This window comes from Melitaea cinxia, chromosome 15 (genome assembly GCF_905220565.1).
Source record: "Melitaea cinxia chromosome 15, ilMelCinx1.1, whole genome shotgun sequence".
In the NCBI taxonomy this organism is placed as follows: domain Eukaryota; kingdom Metazoa; phylum Arthropoda; class Insecta; order Lepidoptera; family Nymphalidae; genus Melitaea; species Melitaea cinxia.
Genome location: NC_059408.1, coordinates 11,817,052 through 11,838,317, shown reverse-complemented (window position 1 = coordinate 11,838,317; position 21,266 = coordinate 11,817,052). Strand labels below are relative to the sequence as shown.

The following is a 21,266-nucleotide window of genomic DNA, read 5'->3' as shown; positions in this document are numbered from 1 at the left end:
ATATATTCGGTAAATCTTAGTTTTATTACTGCTGGTTTAAAGCGCCACTATGATAAGAAAATGGGCGAGAATATCGCGAATAAGTTATCGAGGTAGGGCACAGTAGAAAATATTCTGCTCAAAAATTTGAATCAGCCCCTCTGGTAAACTACAGTATAGAAGATCACAGCGAAATAATATTGCTCTCAAGAGGTATTGAGTTCCAGTAGTGCTTCAGCTGGCCAAAACTGAGGAGGGTTAGCAACATGCTCAAGTTGCTTCTGGTGTTGTAGGCATCTAAAAATTACATAAAGCATTTTTGATACTACAGGATAACAGGACTTACGCGCATCGCAAGCACGTTTTTGACCCCCTACATACCTACCCTTTCGTACAGTTCTGAATCTTACTCACAACAGAAACACAACACTACTTGGAGCCGTATTATTTAGTAGTGATTATTATGTCATCTTCCGTAAGATTGAGGTACTTCACCAGTCTAACCAATTGTAAATGTTGAGCAGGATATTTCTTGCTGTGCCCTAACTCAATAATTTATATAATACACTTATGGAAAAAGTAACTAATCACCAATATGAATGAGGAACGCTAATAATGTAATGTGTCTAACTTCAGGCGAGAAGTACTATATGGAGTGCAACGCGTGCGTGTGCGTGGCGGGCGAACGCGTGTGCGCGCGGCGTGCGTGCGGGCGCGCAGCGCTGCTCACCGGCCTGCCGTGCAACTGCCCGCCGCACCACCTGCCCGCGCACTCGCCCGGCCGCCTCTACCCCAACGCCTGCCTCGCCAAGTACGTACTGCTAACTAGCTGGAGACGTGCGGGCGCGCAGCGCTGCTCACCGGCCTGCCGTGCAACTGCTCGCCGCACCACCTGCCCGCGCACTCGCCCGGCCGCCTCTACCCCAACGCCTGCCTCGCCAAGTACGTACTGCTAACTAGCTGGAGACGTGCGGGCGCGCGGCGCTGCTCACCGGCCTGCCGTGCAACTGCCCGCCGCACCACCTGCCCGCGCACTCGCCCGGCCGCCTCTACCCCAACGCCTGCCTCGCCAAGTACGTACTGCTAACTAGCTGGAGACGTGCGGGCGCGCGGCGCTGCTCACCGGCCTGCCGTGCAACTGCCCGCCGCACCACCTGCCCGCGCACTCGCCCGGCCGCCTCTACCCCAACGCCTGCCTCGCCAAGTACGTACTGCTAACTAGCTGGAGACGTGCGGGCGCGCGGCGCTGCTCACCGGCCTGCCGTGCAACTGCCCGCCGCACCACCTGCCCGCGCACTCGCCCGGCCGCCTCTAACCCAACGCCTGCCTCGCCAAGTACGTACTGCTAACTAGCTGGAGACGTGCGGGCGCGCGGCGCTGCTCACCGGCCTGCCGTGCAACTGCCCGCCGCACCACCTGCCCGCGCACTCGCCCGGCCGCCTCTACCCCAACGCCTGCCTCGCCAAGTACGTACTGCTAACTAGCTGGACACGTGCGGGCGCGCGGCGCTGCTCACCGGCCTGCCGTGCAACTGCCCGCCGCACCACCTGCCCGCGCACTCGCCCGGCCGCCTCTACCCCAACGCCTGCCTCGCCAAGTACGTATTGCTAACTAGCTGGAGACGTGCGGGCGCGCGGCGCTGCTCACCGGCCTGCCGTGCAACTGCCCGCCGCACCACCTGCCCGCGCACGCTGACTAGGTGTCAGGACGCATTTTTATGATATTTGTGTAGAGTTCTGGGGAAGTTCTAGGAATATCTGGGGAACGTTCCTTTGGTGTAGCAATCGGTATATTGAGCGCTGAACTTTAACATTTAATGGCTTGCGTTTGATAGTGGGTATTACATTAGCAATACATATATAGAGCATTGTTTTTGGAGTGAATACATACAGTTCTATTTATAGTGTGTAAAAGTAAGAAAATTATTCTTCTGATATTGCTCACTTTACTCCATTTAAATATAATATTAGACTCATTTAATTCACTTCAATTATTGATCAGAAGTTTTTATGATATGTTGTAAAATTGCTTCTCTAGTAGAAACTAATGTAGCCCCACGACGGTGTCGTAGATGCGCGGGCGCGACTGACGCCGAGATCGAGTTTGGGTCGCGCGGCGCATGCGCAGTGGGCGCGGGTCTGGCGGCGTGCGCGCGGCGCCACGCGTGCCTGCCGGCGCGCTCCGTGTGCCTGTCGCGTCTGCAGGCCGCCTGCCCACAGCACAAGTGCGGTGAGCGTCACACTATCCTTCGTATACATCTTTTTTTTTCCGATGTGATATGTTCTTTTTGGTATACAATAAAGCATATTTAATATCGACTAGCCGGTTGGCGCAATTGGTAGCAACCCTGCTTTCTGCTCCGCAAGTTGTGGTCTCGATTCACGCCTTGAGACTGGGTGTATGATATATTTATTTTATTTATTTAGTCTCAATATTAATGTGTTAAACAAAAAATTGACGCCGCGTTGGTGCAGCAATTACAGCCATGGATTGTACCTGTTGCGCTGGCGGTTGCGGGTTCGATACCCACACATGACAAACATTTGTATTGGCCATACAGGTGTTTGCCGTCGTCTGAGTGTTTGTGCAGTCCTTGTGGGTCTCCCCACCGTGCCTTGAAGAGCACGTTAAGCCGTCGGTCCCGGTTGTTATCATGTACACCTGATAGCGATCGTTATCGTGCGATAGCGATCGACGGGGATCGAACCCGCAACCGCCAGCGCAACTAATTTTATTTGTCTCTAATTTTATTTAGGTAATATATTTCTAAAATTTAGGTTTCGGTTACAAAATATACTTTATGTTATTAAAATTAATTTCAGTGAACACCACAAGCTGTAACACTCAGCCTACAAACCCTGTTTGTGATACCGACGGACATACACATTCTAATCCTTGTCACCTCGTCATGAGCGGAAGAAAACTGGCTTATTGGGGACAATGTTTAAGAGGCTGTTCTTCTGTAAGTAATAAACATATACATCGGCTATAAAATTAGGCTAGCTTGTATCCTCGTATATGTGATATTTTTTTTGTTTACAGACTGCCACAGTTTGTGGAGTAAACGGTGTGACTTACTCTTCTGAATGTGCCGCATGGGCCGAATACGTCAGTGTTGATTACATTGGACCTTGCTATGCGGTTGGACCTATATCTGACCTCATGGAACCTAAGTGTCAATTCGATAGGATCATCTGTCCTCCGTTAAAGAAACCAGACTGTCTTGGTTTTACTGCACCAGGAGCTTGCTGTCCAAAATGTGGAGGAGCATTGAGAATACTTTATTCAAAGAAGCAAATAGATAGAGCTCTCTACGGTACAAACATATCTGCAACTGTGATTAACTTACACAATGTACTGTCAGCGCTCGATAGACACATCAAAGTAGCGGAGTGTGCTTTAAGAGGATATTTGACGATTGAAATGGAAATATTTGTCACCGTTGAAACAATCCTAAAGAACCCGACTGATCTACAGTTGCACGTGTGCGTTTTGGAAGCTGAAAAGTTGGCTGATCTCATCAATCGAGAAAGTGCTTTAATAACTAGTGATTTAGGATTAAGTGCGTTATCATACGCTTTGACAGTTCACACTACCCCGACACAAGGTGCATCAAGTATTAGTCTATCTACTGCTGTCATTTTTACGTATATTAGCGTTTTCTTTGTAAGATAAAACGTTATTATTGTATATAAAGTTATTTTGTTAATAGTATTTGTAAATAATGAACGTTAAACACCAAATATATTAGTGTTATCTAATTTGAGATTATAAATGCTTTGGTCTGCTTTACCTCGGGCACAGTCGATGTTGTAGAAATTGGATATTGTGAGTTAAATGTGCCATTTGAGTAGTTTAATATATGACATGATGTCTTTATTTGCTATTATATTGTAAAGATACATTCTATAGACTGAAATAAACATTTACAATCATTTTACAAAAGACATTATATGAAGTAGTCTTTATACCAAATATGTGAAGCAGTTATTTTTTTGTTGTTTTGTTGACATAATTAGTTCGATATTAATATAAATATATTCATGCGCTTAGAGCTGAATTAAAATAATATTCGATCCGATATACAGTTATTTTATTTTACGCACAACACTTATTGATCTTGGAATATAATGTTATAATGTGACGTTTACAGTATCACAATAAATTTATTACTTATGTCTAAATTCAGATAAATCTTTTTTATCGAAAAATATGTTGATTCTATCGAGCAGCTGCGGTTCGGTGACCATTTTAGCTAGCTGCATAAATCCTGTCTGCAAAACGGGATAGATGAGTTGGAACCGCTCCAACGGAAAGGTCAGTACCAATTCTAAGTAAGCCATCAAAATGTTCTGGAAACAATTTCGTTGCACTTCCATATCCTAAAAAAGGTTAAAATGTTAATGGTATGGTTACTTTTTACTGAAATTAAAATGTTCCAAATTTTTATTATCAGAATTACCTTATTAATACTAATAGATCTTTGTTGTTCTATTTCAGGAGGGACAGGTTGTGGTGGAATTATTGGTTCAATATTTTTATTTTTTTCATAAGCTGGTCCATCACATATAGTTATATTGACTTTTCTAGTACTGTCGATATTTTCTGACGCGCATCGTCGTTTAGTTATAACGGGGCTTATGTTGCCCTGGGGATACTCCGACGATCGACGATGTTTGATATGCACAGAATCTTTTACAACATTTTTTTCTGATTCATCAGAACGTAGACATTTTTCGTTTCTCGCTTCTTTATCAGTTTTAGATGTCAGTTCAGTTTGAGTATTAGGTTCATGATTTATTGTATTAGTTTTAAAGTCAGCGAAAGTGAAAGGTTTAGGTTTTTTAATTTCTTCCTCTACAGACGAATTCAATTTTTCATTTTCTTGTGCTAGAGTTTCATGAGGTGGCTCTGCTGGCTCTTGAGAGTAATAGTGATCGTAATTATTAGAAGATGAATCTGATTCTTCTGAACTGCATGAAATTCGATCCTTGATATTATCACAGTCATCGAAATCAGAAATATTTATCAAATGTTTTACATAACTACCGCAGAGCAATTCCCACGTTGCCTTTAAATCAAATATCTTCATGATAAATTGATCATACTCTAAAGTCATATTTAATGTAGTTTTATAATTATTTAATATAATAGATACATCTGTTGATTTCATTTTAAATTTCATAACACCACTGAAAAATATTTCCGTAAGGGCTATAACTTTAATCAGCCATGATGAAGAAGTTTGTTTGTAAAGATTAGCCGCATGATCTAAGTTTGATACTTTTTGAACGAGAAATTTTAATCCTGGTCTTGAATCGAACTGCATAGCTCTGGTATAAGACAACTCTAAGCTTTTTAATAAAAGTTCAATATTACATTTATTCAAGAAGAATTTGTAATTGCAAACATTTGTACCACTTTTAAAACTTTCTAATAATATGCCGTTAATTCCGTGAAAGACATCTGATGATGATTGTATTAGAACTGTCGCAATAATTTGCACTAATATTTGGTGAGCCAACAGTCCTACAACTAATCCTCTATTAGGTATCCTTACAGTGTATAAATCAGGATTAAGAGAGTTGACAGATTCTTGAAGGTAAATAAGAAATATGTAGCTTCGATCATCAATTAAATTTTGGGATGAACCTTTAGATGTCTGTTTTAATTGACTATCACTTCTTAGCTGATCAGTCAGGAATACTTGTTGCGCCATTGCATGCAATCTCACGTTGTCATTTACAGAGCAATCTCGTCTCGCTGCAACCTTAACTATTGCCAAGTCTCCATAAAAACTATTAGAATTTTCTTTAAACGCATAAGTTAACTGTTTGAGTGGACTCAAACTGACGTTGCAAGCTCTATGTAGACTCGTGCAAATTATTTCCCACTGATTATCTGTTAATAGATGTCCTGACGTTAAAATTATGTGACGAATACACGATGCACCCAATCTTGCTATTGGTTCTTGCGGTTGTGCTATACATTCTACTAAGATAAGCATTATTTGCTTTAAAGCAAATGTTGCCTCTGTGCTTTCAGTTGGTTCTATTAAAAGTTCTTCATCTTTTTCATCAGCAGTAGTTCTTTCAATATTGATTTGTTGCAGTTGGTGTAAGTATATAACAAACATGTCTGTAGTCATACCACAGCATTGCTTAAAATTAGGCACGACACTGTCCCAGTGTGTGTGAACATTTGATATTTGCCGTAGCCAATTTTGTACAGTCGGTAGCAGAAGATGGTTTATGCAATGTAAACCAAAATGCGTTCCAGGAACATCGGATATATTTCTAAGTAACTTGAATAGTGTCTCCATTGCCGCTGGTTGATTTTTTTTGGAGCATACAACAGTCGCTGAAATTAAACCTTCGATAAGAACGTACCAAACTTTTAGTATGTTACTCGGTTTGTCCAGTTTCAACAAACAGTTATTAGTCGTATTCGATGGTGGTAAACTTGTCGATAACTTTTTATATGAAATTAATTCCTCATTGCAATTTTCATTCACAATATACTTGGTTACATCCAGCGACCCGCTAGGTATGATTGGATCGACTACAGATAACGGCAAATCACCTTTAATCCTGTTACCAGTATTAAATATTGGGCATTTTGGCATATTGTACATCATAGTCAAAATATCAGCACAACTTTCTAAGTGGTATAATGCCTCTCTACACATATCAACTATAACTTTTTCCGACTTTTCTTCATTAAGTGGTATGAATTTGCTGTTTTTAGAGAACTTTAAGCTTAAACTTGGCTTTGGCTGAGGTAGTGTAGTGACTTTCTTTGGCTTTACTTCGGTGCTTGGTGTTTCTTCGTAATGAAGTCCCTTTATATGACTTAAAAGACATAGAATGCAGTCAAGTGCCGCATTAGCGAATACCAATGTGTTATCGGTATTGAGAAATACTTTGAATATTTCAAGAATAGCTGAATATTGATTAGAGTTATTTGCTGCTCGCAGTGTGTTAAATAATGGACGCCAACCTGATCGAATCTCCATTCTGTTCGTTTCCACAAATTCGCAGATGCAAGAAATTATCTGTTCCTAAAATCAAGACCAAAATTATTATTAATTGAATGTTTTGAATGTAGTGACAACCAACCAACACAAATCTAAGTGAAATTACTGAATGTACCTGTATATCATCATCACATAATTCGAGGCACAGGAGATTTTCGAAAGGCTTCAATAAGGCTTCATTGAAGTGAAAATGGGGAAGCTCAACTTGTTGGTTGAGCAAAGCAGTCGCGCAATCGTGTAAACATTGTATGGCCAAACTGGAAATCTGAATATCTTTATGACAAGCTGCCTGCAACAAAATTTACCATAAAATGAACATCGTTAAATAATGTATATCACAGAGTTAATAATATGATTTAGTAGTGAGAAAATTACATAAATTTATTTTAATGTATGTAAGTATATATATAGGGTGGGCCATTTAAAGTGGAAGAAATTGTTTGTTAAATAATTGTGTTTGCGCGCAAACGAAAAAAAAACCGACTTCAATTACATCGACAAGTAATACAACGCAGATCGACGAAAAAATAGTCAAGCAACTACGCGTTATCAAAGATTACTCAAAAAGTAGTTATTAGATCTCGATAAAATTTATATGTGACCACATGATAAACATCAGCTTTCGCTTAAATTAAAAATTATCAAAATCGGTACACCCAGTAAAAAGTTATTGCGGATTTTCGAGAGTTTCCCTCGATTTCTCTGAGATCCCATCATCAGATCCTGGTTTCCTTATCACGGTACCAAACTAGGGATATCCCCTTTCCAACAAAAAAAGAATTATCAAAATCGGTACATCCAGTAGAAAGTTATGTGGTATAATACAACGTAGGTCGACGAAAAAAGCGTCAAGTAAAAACGCATTATTGGATATAACTCAAAAAGTAGTTGTTTGATCTCAAATAAATTTAAATGGGACCAATTGGCACACACCACCTTTCGATTAAAACAAAATTTGTCGAAATCGGTCTACCCGGTCAAAAGTTCTGATGTAACATACATAAAAAAAAAAAAAAATACAGTCGAATTGAGAACCTCCTCCTTTTTTGGAAGTCGGTTAAAAAATAAAATAAAATAATATATTGTTTTTTGCGGTTCATTTGTAAAATATTTTTATTTTGATCTAAGGAGATTTGTTATAATGACTTTTTAAAAATGATATCGCGCAAATGGCCACCTCTGGCCTTGGCAACCAAATGTGTCCTTTTTTCGGCGTTTTCAATCACGTTGGCTTGTGTTTCGGTGGATATGGCGGCAATTTCTTGACGAATATTGTTCTTGAGGGCAGCTAGAGTCCTTGGCTTGTTAGCGTATACTTTGGATTTCAAATAATCCCACAAAAAAGTCTGGTGACGTCAAATCAGGTGATCTCGGTAGCCGGTTAACATCGCCTGTTTTCAATATCAGTCGCCCAGGGAACAATGGTCGCAATAAATTGATTGTTACTCGAGCTGTGTGGCATATGGCGCCATCCTGTTGGAAGCAGTAATCGTCCATGTCATTTTCACCAATAATTGGCATCAGAAAATCCGTTATCATGGCCCGATAACGCTCACTATTGACGATACCGTATGTTGTTAGTCTCTTCAATGCTGGCTAGTACGGCTTCAATATTTTTATCGGAACGTCTTGTTCGTTGCCTGGATAGGATAGGATAGGTGTCAGGCATTACTAAGACTACCGGTATCCACAAATTTTGCGTATAAACGTCTGATAGTGTTATTACCTGGTGCAATTTTCACTTTTTTTTTTTTTTATGAAACGCACGTTTAATTTTCACGAATGAAAAGTTATTTTGAATGTACAGCTGAACAATTTCAGCGCCTTCTTCTGACGTGTACATGGTTAAAATTCTACTGAAATGATGCTTCCAATACGGTATGTCATTAATCGATCTGACAACTAATGTTATATGGTTGCACGATGTTTCCACTTTAAATGGCCCACCTGTATATACAAATTCAACATGGCTTTCACAACTAAGATCCAGACTGAGAAATCTGTCCAGCGCTATCTAAAAATATTAAATTAAAGAAAAAACCTTTTTAAAAAGCTTTTATTTTAAATGCACTAAAAAGTTTAAATAGGATTTTCTTTTAAAACTGTTACTACAAAACATAACGTTACTTGTACGTTGTACTCACAAAATATAACGTTTTGACTCAATTTAAATGATATAAAAACTTGTAGTGAAAATTATCTACGTAGATAAACTAGTAAATTAAATAACTTAATCTAAATTATTTTAATTTTTAAAATGTTCAAATTTAGTAGAAACGAGTACTTGAATCTCGCGACAAGCCTTTTAAATGTGTAAAAATGTTACATGTTGATAGTAAAAGTTTTAAAGTAAAAGTTTATTGCTTGTTTTTTAAAAAAGTTTTTATTTAAATTTATTTTAATCGTTAATTACATTGATGATGTAATGGCACCATAATTACAGCTACTAAATCTCAAATTATATTAATCGTCAAGATCACGGATCAAGTATAGCAACACGATTGTAATAGGAGATCGTATCATAGGAGAAGCGAATACCTGCATAAAGTGTGGTCCTACGACGGTCCAGATCGCCATTCTATGTGCAAGAGGACGTGCGGCGCGCAGGCAACGCAGTGCTACGTCACCGGCGCGGCACAGCGCGCGTGCTGCCTCCCCACACCCCGCGGCCCCCGCGCCGCTCCCTCCCCCTGTGCGCGCTCTTCGCCACCACGCCGCGTTGTTGTTAGCTACGTCCTGTTCCCATGACGCGAACAGCTGCAAGGGATATTTCGTTATATTCAGCAAGTGGTTGTTTTGAGACTTACCCCCTCTCTTCCGGTGGCTTTCGAAAGAGGCGACAAAGGGATATCACAGTTCCACTATCAACTTGGAACTTAAAAAGCCGAACGATTGTGGGATAACCATCCATCTGCTGGCTTTCAAATACACAGGCCGAAGACGGGCAGCAGCGTCTTCGGTGTTCACGATATTTTTGGCGCGAACTTGAGGAGGCTTATGTCCAGGAGTGGACTGTATTAGGCTGGTGTGAGTGATGATTTTTTTGAGGATTCATTATTTTTATTATTATTTGTGTAAGTACTAGATTACAAGGAAATCATTCAGCAATATTTTCACTATTGTTTTATTCTTATTGCCAACCCACAGTAGAGTAGTGCAGTGAAATAAACTACAACTTTTATACTACACGTAGAAAGAGACATATGCATGGAGTGGCTGAATCAATTAAACTATCATTATCACTGTAACTTTTATATTACATGCTGTAACATATATAATAAGTACTGATACTCTAAGTCTGATGGTGTTTATAAAACGTTCGAAACCCGATGAAGTTAAAAGAAAGGTAGACATCTAATCCCATGTTCGTAATATATTTACACGCTGATCTATACTTGACAGTTTTTTATATAGTACTTACTAATCGATGGTTGTGTGTCACGAGACGCTGCAGAGCTGCTCGAAGCGCCGGCAGCGTGGTAGTGGCGGCGAGGCGGGTGAACAGCGCGTCGGCCGCCGCCGCCAGCGCGCAGCACACGCGCGCCGCGCCCGCACCCGATATCACGTTGCCGCCCTGACACAGTTGGTAGGAGTAAGACTAGTCATTTGCGAAATCGTGTTTTGTTTACTATAACAAGACAATAAATATTTCACGGAAGTCAAATATTAAAAGGCTTTGTGTTCAGGCTATGGTTTCATGCACTTTTAATGTTTATTGTAACGAGTCGTAGCCTATTATAGGTTTTACCTGACTTTTATTGTTGTCGCTCTGACAAAAAGTTTTTTTATTTTTTATTTGTGATATCAATATAATTCCGTTAATATCAAATTTAGATATGGTAATCGAAACTACAGCCGATCCATCATAAGTCATTAATCTTGATCAATAACAACCCTACGTCTCAATATTTAACGTATTTAATACAAAAAAATATTCAAATATCTGGAATGATGTTGGTCGGTAATAGCCATAAAACATTTATCATAAATCATGTTTACAATTTGATATTTATCTCGAGTGAAGAAAGCTCAGAGAAACAAGGGGAAAGATACCTATTATGAGACCAACTTTTACCTTATCCAATATACTATACAATTACGGTAGCTAATTGCTTACCTCTTGTCGACAAGTCTCCACTATTTTTGCTACAGACATGTCGTTGTTAGGATTGTTTTCGAGCACCGGTTGCAAAATGTTGAAAATGTCAACACTGAAAACGATAAAAAAATATTTATTGATATCTGAAAAGAAGAATTCTTACATTACTTCAATTAAAGTGGATTTCAATTAATACTCAACTAAATGCAGGTATAGAGTAGAATGATAGTAAAATATTAGAAACAATAAAACTTGTATTAAATGTGTTTCAATATGTATGTTTTTAGTGCTGTGTGGCTACGGCACTAAAGAATTTAGCCACCCCCTCTCTTCCCGTGGGTGTCGTAAGAGGCGACTAAGGGATAAGAAGGTTCCACAACCACCTTGGAACTTAAGAAGCCGACCGATGGCGGGATAACCATCCGACTGCTGGCTTTGAAATACACAGGCCGAAGACGGGCAGCAGCGTCTTAGGTGCGACAATGCCAGCCCTGCGGTCACCAACCCGCCTGCCTGTGACTATAGGCAAAACCCATTACTTCACGTTATTTTTGGTGTAAACTTCTGGAGGCCTATGTCCAGCAGTGGACTGTATAGGCTGTAATGATTGATTGATGTATATTTTTGGGAATGTTTCAATTTAAAAAGTAAACAACTAAGAATTTTTAGTGTGATCTTATTTTAAGGTGAATTAAACGGATACTTAAATGATGTTGATCGCATTACTCTTTAGATGCACGCTTTATTTATTGAAACCAATTTTTGACACTTTCTTTTTGTTTCTAACTTACTTACCAAGTTTCATCATCTCTTCCATTCAAGGACATCTTGGCATCGGCCTGTAGTATGGAAACAGTCTTGTTTCTTCCCGTTTGCATCGTAACTATTGGTGTTGCGTTGTTACCTTGCTGACCAAACAAGGAATGTTCGAAGCTTGACACGTACTGACATGCTGCGAATATATGTTCCCAACATTCTGGTGCTTTTGAACCTAGTTCTAGACCACCTGAATATAAATATTATAATCGAGAAACTTTCGGAAAAATAAATACAAAAATAATCTAAAATAGATAGTAGATATTTATGATAACATAAGTATCTTGTAGTCATAACTATTTTTTCTTTAATTATTTACCTTATGGTCCAAAAAATTAATTTTCAGATTATTAAGTCCCAGAAAAGTCTTATGATCGATGGAGTAAATTTAAACATTCCTTTTTTATTTAAGAAACGGCATAGACCTAAATTACTAAATATTGAATCACTCATCATCACTTCAGCCGATCGTAGTCCACTGCTGTGATTAGTCCTCCACAAGTCCGCGCCAAAAATGGCGTGAACTCATGTGTGTTGCCCATAGTCACCACGCTGGGCAGGCGGGTTGGTGACCGCAGGGCTGGCTTTGTCGCACACAAGACGCTGCTGCTCGTCTCCGGCCTGTGTATTTCAAAGCCAGCGGTTGGATGGTTATTCCGCCATCAGTCGGTTTTATAAGTTCCAAGGTGGTAGTGGAACTATGTTATCCCTTAGTCGCCTCTTACGACACCCACGGGAAGAGAGGGGGTGGCTATATTCTTTATTGCCGTAGCCACACAGCTATATAAATATTGAATAGTTTACCTGAAATTAAAATATCGAGTGATAGTGCATGCGTTGATAAAATCTTTCCATTAGCCGGTTGGGATATAGCTGAATTGGCTAAAAGTGCTAAAATGCTGCTGCAACGATTTTGAAGACTTAAGGTCGTACTTATTCTTGCGGCCTGAAAGAATAACAGAAAATAATTATATAACTTCAATTAACTTTAAAATAGTAGACTTTTCCTCAAATAAATTTTGTTAGTAAAATTACCTTATGAAGTCCTTCTAGACACTGTATCGTCAAACCTTCCCAAGCTATACGCTTCTTTTTACCGAATGTGTTGATTTTCGTTGATATCATTCCCTGGAGCTTGTGTTTCTTGTTTCTGTATCCAGTCAGAGGTCCGCTTAATACTGTGACCATAGAATCCCAAATACATGTCAAAATCCTGTAAAAACATGTGTTATTATAGTCCTGTGAAATAAATCATGGTGATAAATAAAAATAATTAAGAGTTTATGAGCATCTATACTTAATGTATATGTTTCTGTCTGTAGGTTCTATTATAGTAATCATGAGCACATAGGTATGACCAATATATTTGTACTAAATTGTGATGTACCTTCTAGACCATCGTAAGCTGGCCTGGTACTCCTGAGAATCATTCATATTGTTATAAATCATCGAAACTTCTTTAAGTTTCTGCCAGTCTGACATAACTGGGTTTTGGTCTAGTCCGCCCAAATCTGCAAAAAAATATGTCGCTGTCATTAAATATATTCTATTAAAAGTTTTATAAGAAATCCTGGACGATTCAAGATAGTAACAAAATAAAAAAATAAACATAATAAATTAAAGTACAGGGGTTTACCAGATAGTAAATGTATCAGTGGATGCTCAGCTGTGGACACATCTTTCAATAAATCAGTGGCAAGGACTTGTTGGTACAACTCTCGAAGCCATGTCGCCGATAGGTAGACCAACACTCCGCTGTTTTGTACTTCATCCACGAATTCGTCTTCAGTCAGAGGCACTTGGGTTTTCTAAAAAAAACAAAACAGTTTTAATTTTTGGTCGACATTATCACAACCGTACTTATGCACTCTGTTTTTTTAGCATTCAAAAAGCCATTACGATACTAGAGAAAAATTATATACACGAAGTATATAAAAATATTCTTGATATTGAATAACGAAAACGATAATAAGAAAAAAAGCAACAGGTTTAACTTCTTCTTTTAATTTGTATTACTTGTTTTTATTATGGAAAGAAACAATTATTATAACATTCATTCAATACAAAAAAATATAATAAGGATAACAACCGCTCTGGTGCAGTGGTGCGAGTAGTCGCCTAAAACATGCTCGGGATGGATATTTGTATTTGTACAAATATGAGTATTTCTTTCTGGTTTGATGTCTGTCCTTGTGGGTCTCCCCACCGTGCCTCGGAGAGCACGTTAAGCCGTCGGTCTCGGTTGTTATCATAAATATCTGATAGCGATCTTTACTCATAGTAGGAAATATATGCGCTAGTGCGTAGTGAAGCAGCGTGTTGGATTAACCTCCGAGCCTTCTCCTATATGGAGAAAGAGACCTACGTCCAGCAGTGGGATGTAACAGGCTGAATACGAAAAAATTACATAAATCAGTCAAGCTTCCAGATAAAATAATAGGTAAATCTTTTTCGGTACGCTCACACTGCTGTCGGTGTAGTATCTTGTGCGTCGCTGCTTCAACGTCAGCAGTAGTGCTGCGTACGTGGCGAGGTACACGCCGTCCGCGTTCATGATGCACACGGTGGCGGGCGGCTGGGATGCATTGTGCTGACAGCACTTTGACGCGAAGTCTTGCATTGCTTCGTCCACCTTCATTACGAAATAAGTCTTGTTATCAACTATCAAAAGTTTAAATAATTAATTTCATATCTGCCAATATGTTATTTGTTTGCAAGTATTCGTCTATCTCAATTTCAAAGTGTTTTAGCAAGACTAATAACATAATAAATATATTATGAAATTCTAGGAAATTTTATCGACCGAATAACAATATTTGTTAATAAAATGTAGCGCGAGAAAAAGGCAAATTTTTATAAAATATATAAATTGAAAATCTATGAAAAAGATTTTTAGGTACTCTGATGTCTTACCTCGATACATGTTCGTAGACTTATAAGTTTAGGCAATAGAGAGTTTTGTAGAATCTTAACAAATTGTCTCGCGTTATGTCTTTCTAGATCCACGTTGCATTCTGTGATTGTGCATCTGAAAAAGTGTTTTATGTAAATGGTTTTCATCTGAAGCTATTTTAAATTTATACATTTGTTCGTCACATAAATTAAAATTAGATTGATTATATCATTAATAAGTAAGTACCTTCCAAGATTTAAGGTTTTAGGAATAGTTTTAGTCTTTTCGTTGAAATTTTCTTTTTGTGCGGTTTTCGGTGATGAGGGATTGTTTGCTCTTGATGGTAAAAATACATTATCAGCATCTGAGTCCGCTTCAGCTTCACTACCGGAGCTAATGTTTTCTGGCCCAGATGTATCTGTAAAAATGTATATAAATAGGAAATAGAACGGCTGATTAACATTATACATATTTCACTTGTCTTAAATAGTCACTCACCCGAAGAATCATGGTCATTTGATTCGTTACTCTGTAGAACAGCTACAACATCTCTGAAACAGTTCACCGTTGATAACACTTTGTTAAGGAAACAAATAATACAACAACTTTTGTAACTTTGGGTAGCAAGGATTTACTAGTAAAACCTTTATTATACGGAAATAAAACATAAATAAACTTCATACATATTTTAAGTAAAGAATAGAATTTCCTACCTATAAGGACTCGGTAGTCTCGCTAAAGTCTGATAAGTTAATGGGCCAGTATAATCGGCATCTTGAAGCTTTGGCCAATGATCAAGTATGAGAGTTGTTACATCAGCTGTTAAGTATTCACCAGAACCTGAACAGAGCTTTTCCAAAGCATCCAAGAGAGAGAAAACACATTCTACAGCAGCAGCTACCACCTCTGGGTTACCGCTTCGACCACAATCTTCTATACCATCCATTATTCTGTAAGGAGGAGCATACATAGTTCATTAAATGTAAAGACAATTTTAAATGAAATCTTCATTATTCTTTAAAGAGTTTAATTAAATTGAATAAATAACTAATAACTATAAATAAACACTTCACACTCAACCCACTAGGATTATCTTCTGTGTCGGCAGTCCGGAAACACATAAAAATAGACAAGCACAAACGCCCAGGCAACGACAAATATTTATATGGACAATACGAATGTCAGCCGTGAGCGGGGATCGAACCCGCGACCGCCAGCGTAACAGCCAGTGTTATAGCTTGTGTACTATTAAAACTGACTTGTGAAATAAAACTCACAGTCTAATAATAGCCATATCATCGCTGTGTCGTTCAGGATGATCAGCTCTCTTCATGAGTACTAGTTGGCACAATCGTTTGGGATTATGGAGCATTTCTCGAACGCTACGTAAAGGCTCCACGCGATGTTGTACGGGCGGATATAGGAGCATCCTGTGGTACAACGCTTCAAGTACCGGTCGTAATGTTGAGGTCGAGCCCACGAGACGGACCAGTTGATTGGCAATGCTGTAATTATTTTACAATTGGATTACGAGTTTAAACTATTGTTGCTGAATGATTGCTACAAGTATTCTTAATGTAATATTTACTATTTGTTAAATATATATATGTGCATTTAAAAGAATAGATGTTTGCAATATATATGTAACGACGTTTTTTTATTTACCTGTAAATAGCTTTTGCTTGTTTGCTATTAAAACTGGGAGCACAAACTAATGCACCAGATCCTCTGCCTGAATCGTCAACCAAATGGCCATCATGCTCCCTGTAATCAGTAGAATTTAATTAAGAAAATAAAGTATCTTCTTTATTTAACTCTTTTTAAATTAAAATTGTTTGTTAATTAACAGCCATAAACGTCAAATATTCTATCTATAAAGGAAAGACACGTTAATTCGTTTATATCTTAATGACATACACAAACGGTCGTCCGTTCCTACGGTAAGCAATTTGCTCGTGTTATAGGTAACAGCCGACTGATGTAGCTACATTTTTTTTGATAAATATAGATAGAAATAATAGATATAAATAAATACAAATATTACGCCCAGTCTCAAACGCGAATCGTATCCACAACCTGTGGAGAAGAAACCAGTACCATGACAAACTGCGTGGCTGTCATATTTATTAGAGAAACATGCTATATAAGAAACATGCTATTTAGTTATGATCTTATGATTGTGTGGCTACGGCACTAAAGAATTTAGCCATCCCCTCTCTTCCCGTGGGTGTCGTAAGAGGCGACTAAGGGATAACAAGGTTCCACAACCATCTTGGAACTTAAGAAGCCGACCGATGGCGGGATAACCATCCAACTGCTGGCTTTGAAATACACAGGCCGAAGACGGGCAGCAGCGTCTTCGGTGCGACAAAGCCAGTACTGCGGTCACCAACCCGCCTGCCCAGCGAGGTGACTATGGGCAAAACACATGAGTTCACGTTATTTTTGGCGTAAACTTGTGGAGGCTTATGTCCAGCAGTGGACTGTATAGGCTGTAATGTTATGATTAATTTGAAAATATACGTTATTATTTTAGAATTTTTGGGCTTACCTAGATTTTATATTTTTATCTACTCTCGGTGTTCCTAGAAAGGAAATGAGTGATGGGCAGAACTTTTGCCAAAGAAAAGTTGTAAAATGCGAATTTCCGCTAACTCGCGCAGAAAGGCTGGACATGAGAGTCAGCAGGCAGTCCAAGAAGAACAAGGCTAATGGATTTTGCTTGGGTATTCTGAAATAAAAATGAGTAAACAATATTTTATAGACTTATCGGTTTCTTAAGTAGCTATTTCGAAAATGATTATTATATAGAAACTAACAGCTGTGTCTCTGCAAGTCTGCTGCATAAATATTGTATGACCGGTATTACTTCGCTATAGCATCCTACTGCAACGATATGATTTCGACCAAGTGGTGATCCTTCTGTTAGAAGCTCTTGGCATTCTTCATCTGAAAATGTATAACGGTATATATTTATATTATTTGAAATATTAGTACGTGTAAGTTATGTGTGTGTGTATGTGTGTGTGTGTATGTATATGTGTGCTGAAAAATTAGTTATAGTAATAGAAATAAAACAGTTTTAAAATAATAATATTTCATCAATACATTTTTCCTTTTTGTTAAACTGCACTAAAATTGTTTTAATTCAAACAATAAGACTCTATTTGTACATGTTTTTCTATATTTATTTATAGTATAAAGTTTTTTCCCTTATGCAGATTGTTATTTGAAATATTGGAATTTAAATAGTCAGGCCAATGTCAAGTAAATTATTAACTGAGTTCTTTTTTAACCGACTTCAAAAAGAAGGAGGTTCTCAATTCGATTATATTTTTTACTGAGTGTACTGATTTCGATGATACTTTTTCTAACCGAAAGCCTGTTATTGTTGTGTGGTTTCATTTAAATTTAATGGAGATCAGACAAGTCTTTTTTGAGTTAACTCCAATAATGCGTATTTACTTGACTATATTTTCGCCCACCTAAGTTGTTTTACTTGTCGATGTCATTGTTTTAGTTTGCGAGCAAATACAATTATTCTCTATCCCTCTCTTTAATTTTACTACAAGAAATTGCAAAATCAATTAAAACAACATAATTAACTAAAGATACCCAGTTGAGCGCAATATGCCCTCAACATCTGTGCCGCGGCGGCCCTAGCGGCGGCGGCCACGTGCGGCGCCGCGCCCGCCGCCTCGCCGCAGCGCCCGCACGCCCACACGCACAGACGCCCGTTGAGCGTGCGCCGCGGAGATAATGCCATCGACAGGTACATGCGGAATATTTGCACCTAGATACATACGTTATATCCATCTACATATAACATATAGCTATATAGCTTCTAATTACTAGAAGTTTAGTCGAAGACGAAACTACGAACTTAGCCAATAAAAAGTAGCTATAATTATAGACTTTTACTCACGCGTACAAAGTTTTTTGTCGCAGGAATAATTTTGCAGTTTAATAAGGTTAGAGGACTAATATTAGTTGTGATTATTGTTTGATGTAATAACATTTTAACATCACTTAATTTGTATGTATAGATAATTATTGAGAATATAGTAAGTAATACACTAACCTGTGTGTCTGGTAGATGATACATGACCGATGTAGTGGCACACAGCAGCTGGGATGGCATCCATAGAGAATCATCTTCTGGTTCGATACCTCGGTGAAATCGATCATCGCGTAGTATTTTCTGAAAATTATTTCCATAACGCAATATAAACAAACATGGGTACTTTTCACAATATTTATCAAAAGTAGGTAAGTAGTCACAATCGCATAAACTTTCCTGGTAGAGTTATATTTGAATTTTGAGGCGACAAACCTCGCTAGTTTTGTTGCCATGAAAATATTAACTGCCTTCTTTTAGATGTTTTGTTGATGAGCTATTGATGTATTTGTATATAAGTAGGTCGCATTTTGTAACTTACATGAAAGCCCTGGAGCGCGTATGCGACAAGGCGGGGGCGCTTGGTCTCGAGCGCGATCTGCAGGGGCAGCAGGCACGCGCGCCGCAGCTCGTACGACGCCCGACGGCTGCTTTCTTGCATACATAGCACTTCTGTTGATTGATTTTTCAGTTAATGTAATACCTAATATAGGTTTATTAAAATAAATTCTATAACTGTGTATGTATCGATTCATGATTCAGCCTGTAACATCACACAACTGAGCTAAGGCCTATTTCTCCATGTAGGAGAAGGATTAGAGCTTAATCCTTCCTTTCTTTTAACTGAGGTAGAGCACAGCAGGAATTTCCTGCTCAAAATATGGAGCAGCCCGACTGGGGTAGTACCTCGACCTTACAGAAGACCACAGCTAAATAATACTGTTTTCAAGCAGTATTGTGTTCCTATTGGTGAGTAAGGTGACCAGAGCTCCTGGGGGGATTGGGGATTGGGTCGGTAACGCGCTTGCGATGCTTCTGGTGTTGCAGGCGTCTATAAGCTACGGTAATCGCTTACCATCAGGTGAGCCGTACGCTTGTTTGCCGACCTAGTGACATAAAAAAAAACCACCACGCTACTCCACTGCAGGTTGGCGTATATTTCTTACCATAAGTACCGTAATAGTAATCTATTAGCTTTTTATGATAACCGGGACTGACAGCTTAACGTGGTGAGACCCACAAGGACAGACACTCAAAAAGAAAACAAACATTTGTACAAATACAAATACCCATCCCGAGCGGGAATCGAACCCGTAAACTAACGGTGTTTTTAGGCGCCTACACGTACCACTACACCATAGCAGTTGTGTATGGATTAGTCTCTTTTATTAAAAAGTAAAAAACTTACACAATTCATTAATTATTAAAACCTAAATCTAGCATCTAGCGTAGTGTATTTATCCTCTAGTATTCTTATTTTAAGTATGCAATTTTATTGTAGTTAAAAACTTAAATGTACTATAACGTTTGTGAAACATTTACAGGATATGACGTTTAATATATTTTTTTTTATGATAACAGAAATCAGGCAAGTTTAAGAAAATATAATTTGATACACAAAAAGTGTTCCTTGAATTTGTTACACATTCAGGAAACGAAATATTACGAAATAGCACTCATTTATAAAAATTTAATTTTCACTCAATTAGCGATGGTGAGTATGTAATATGTAACCTTTTTAGTTGAAAATTGACAACAATAAAACGTACCTAAATAATACGTTCTTTCCTTATGACGTCACTGATTTTACATATGACATATTATCGAAACATGGTGGAAGGAGAATATAAAATCACTATAAATGGTAGGTACACATATATATTGTAGCCATTTTATAATACATTTTATATAAAACATTGTTAAAATATCATACGGTACTAAAATACACGGTATTTACCTAACGCATCCTGACATGATTTTTTCAGAGATATCAACTTCGGCCCTGTAGCTTCTCTGAAAATATCTTGAAGCAGCTCTTCCATGTCAACCATAAAAGCAAATCATGGTTATTCACTTTAGAAAGTTTGAAGAAGTGCAATAAAAATAAAGAGGTGCGTTTTTGAAAACAAAATATTTCGCTTAGACGACTTTTGGGATATTATTATACTGCGTATTGTGGTACAGTTAGCGAGTGGGTAGCGCTTATCAGTCGACTCGCGTCTCGTTCTGGGCATGCTCAATGCGAAAATCAATACTTTAGTATGTGTTTTCTTTTTAGACGGTTTTTTTTACATCAACAGGTGTCCACCTTCATTTATTTTTATGCCTAATCTATTATATTCTTATTCTTCTAAAATACCAAAGTTCGTGCTCCTTGGTATTTTACATTGCTATTACAATTTGGTTGTTCATATTTTTGTGTAATTATACGACATAATTATTTTGATTTAAGTTGTCTGTATTATAATCCTCGATATTGGGTTTGTGTATAGTTTTTAGCTGTAAAAGAAATTAATTGAATTAAAAAAAAATAGATGAAAATGAC

General features: G+C 38.3%; 2 protein-coding genes across 2 annotated transcripts in view; one reads left to right on the top strand and one right to left on the bottom strand.

The window, feature by feature from the left end:
* The window catches only part of LOC123660285 (reversion-inducing cysteine-rich protein with Kazal motifs), a 50,289-nt gene extending 46,549 nt beyond the window's left edge, over nt 1-3,740 (top strand). Inside the window, exons 15-18 of the mRNA XM_045595380.1 lie at nt 616-790; nt 2,051-2,208; nt 2,802-2,941; nt 3,022-3,740. Of these exons, the coding sequence (XP_045451336.1) occupies nt 616-790; nt 2,051-2,208; nt 2,802-2,941; nt 3,022-3,654 (1,106 nt within the window). The 3' untranslated portion in view covers nt 3,655-3,740. The remainder of the gene's footprint in view (nt 1-615; nt 791-2,050; nt 2,209-2,801; nt 2,942-3,021) is intronic.
* Nucleotides 3,741-4,055: 315 nt separating this feature from the next.
* LOC123660284 (brefeldin A-inhibited guanine nucleotide-exchange protein 3) lies at nt 4,056-20,806 on the bottom strand. Its single transcript, XM_045595379.1, has 24 exons — nt 20,679-20,806; nt 19,263-19,393; nt 18,905-19,024; nt 18,439-18,616; nt 17,643-17,772; nt 17,375-17,554; nt 16,489-16,587; nt 16,101-16,328; nt 15,537-15,773; nt 15,322-15,374; nt 15,070-15,241; nt 14,844-14,958; nt 14,395-14,562; nt 13,567-13,738; nt 13,318-13,441; nt 12,966-13,143; nt 12,735-12,876; nt 11,910-12,120; nt 11,133-11,226; nt 10,437-10,589; nt 9,554-9,772; nt 7,131-7,304; nt 4,442-7,039; nt 4,056-4,361 (listed from the first exon to the last, which is right to left on the bottom strand). The coding sequence occupies exons 1-24, from the start codon at nt 20,770-20,772 to the stop codon at nt 4,149-4,151; spliced, it is 6,183 nt and encodes a 2,060-aa protein (XP_045451335.1). The 5' UTR covers nt 20,773-20,806; the 3' UTR covers nt 4,056-4,148.
* Between the last annotated feature and the right edge of the window lie 460 nt (nt 20,807-21,266).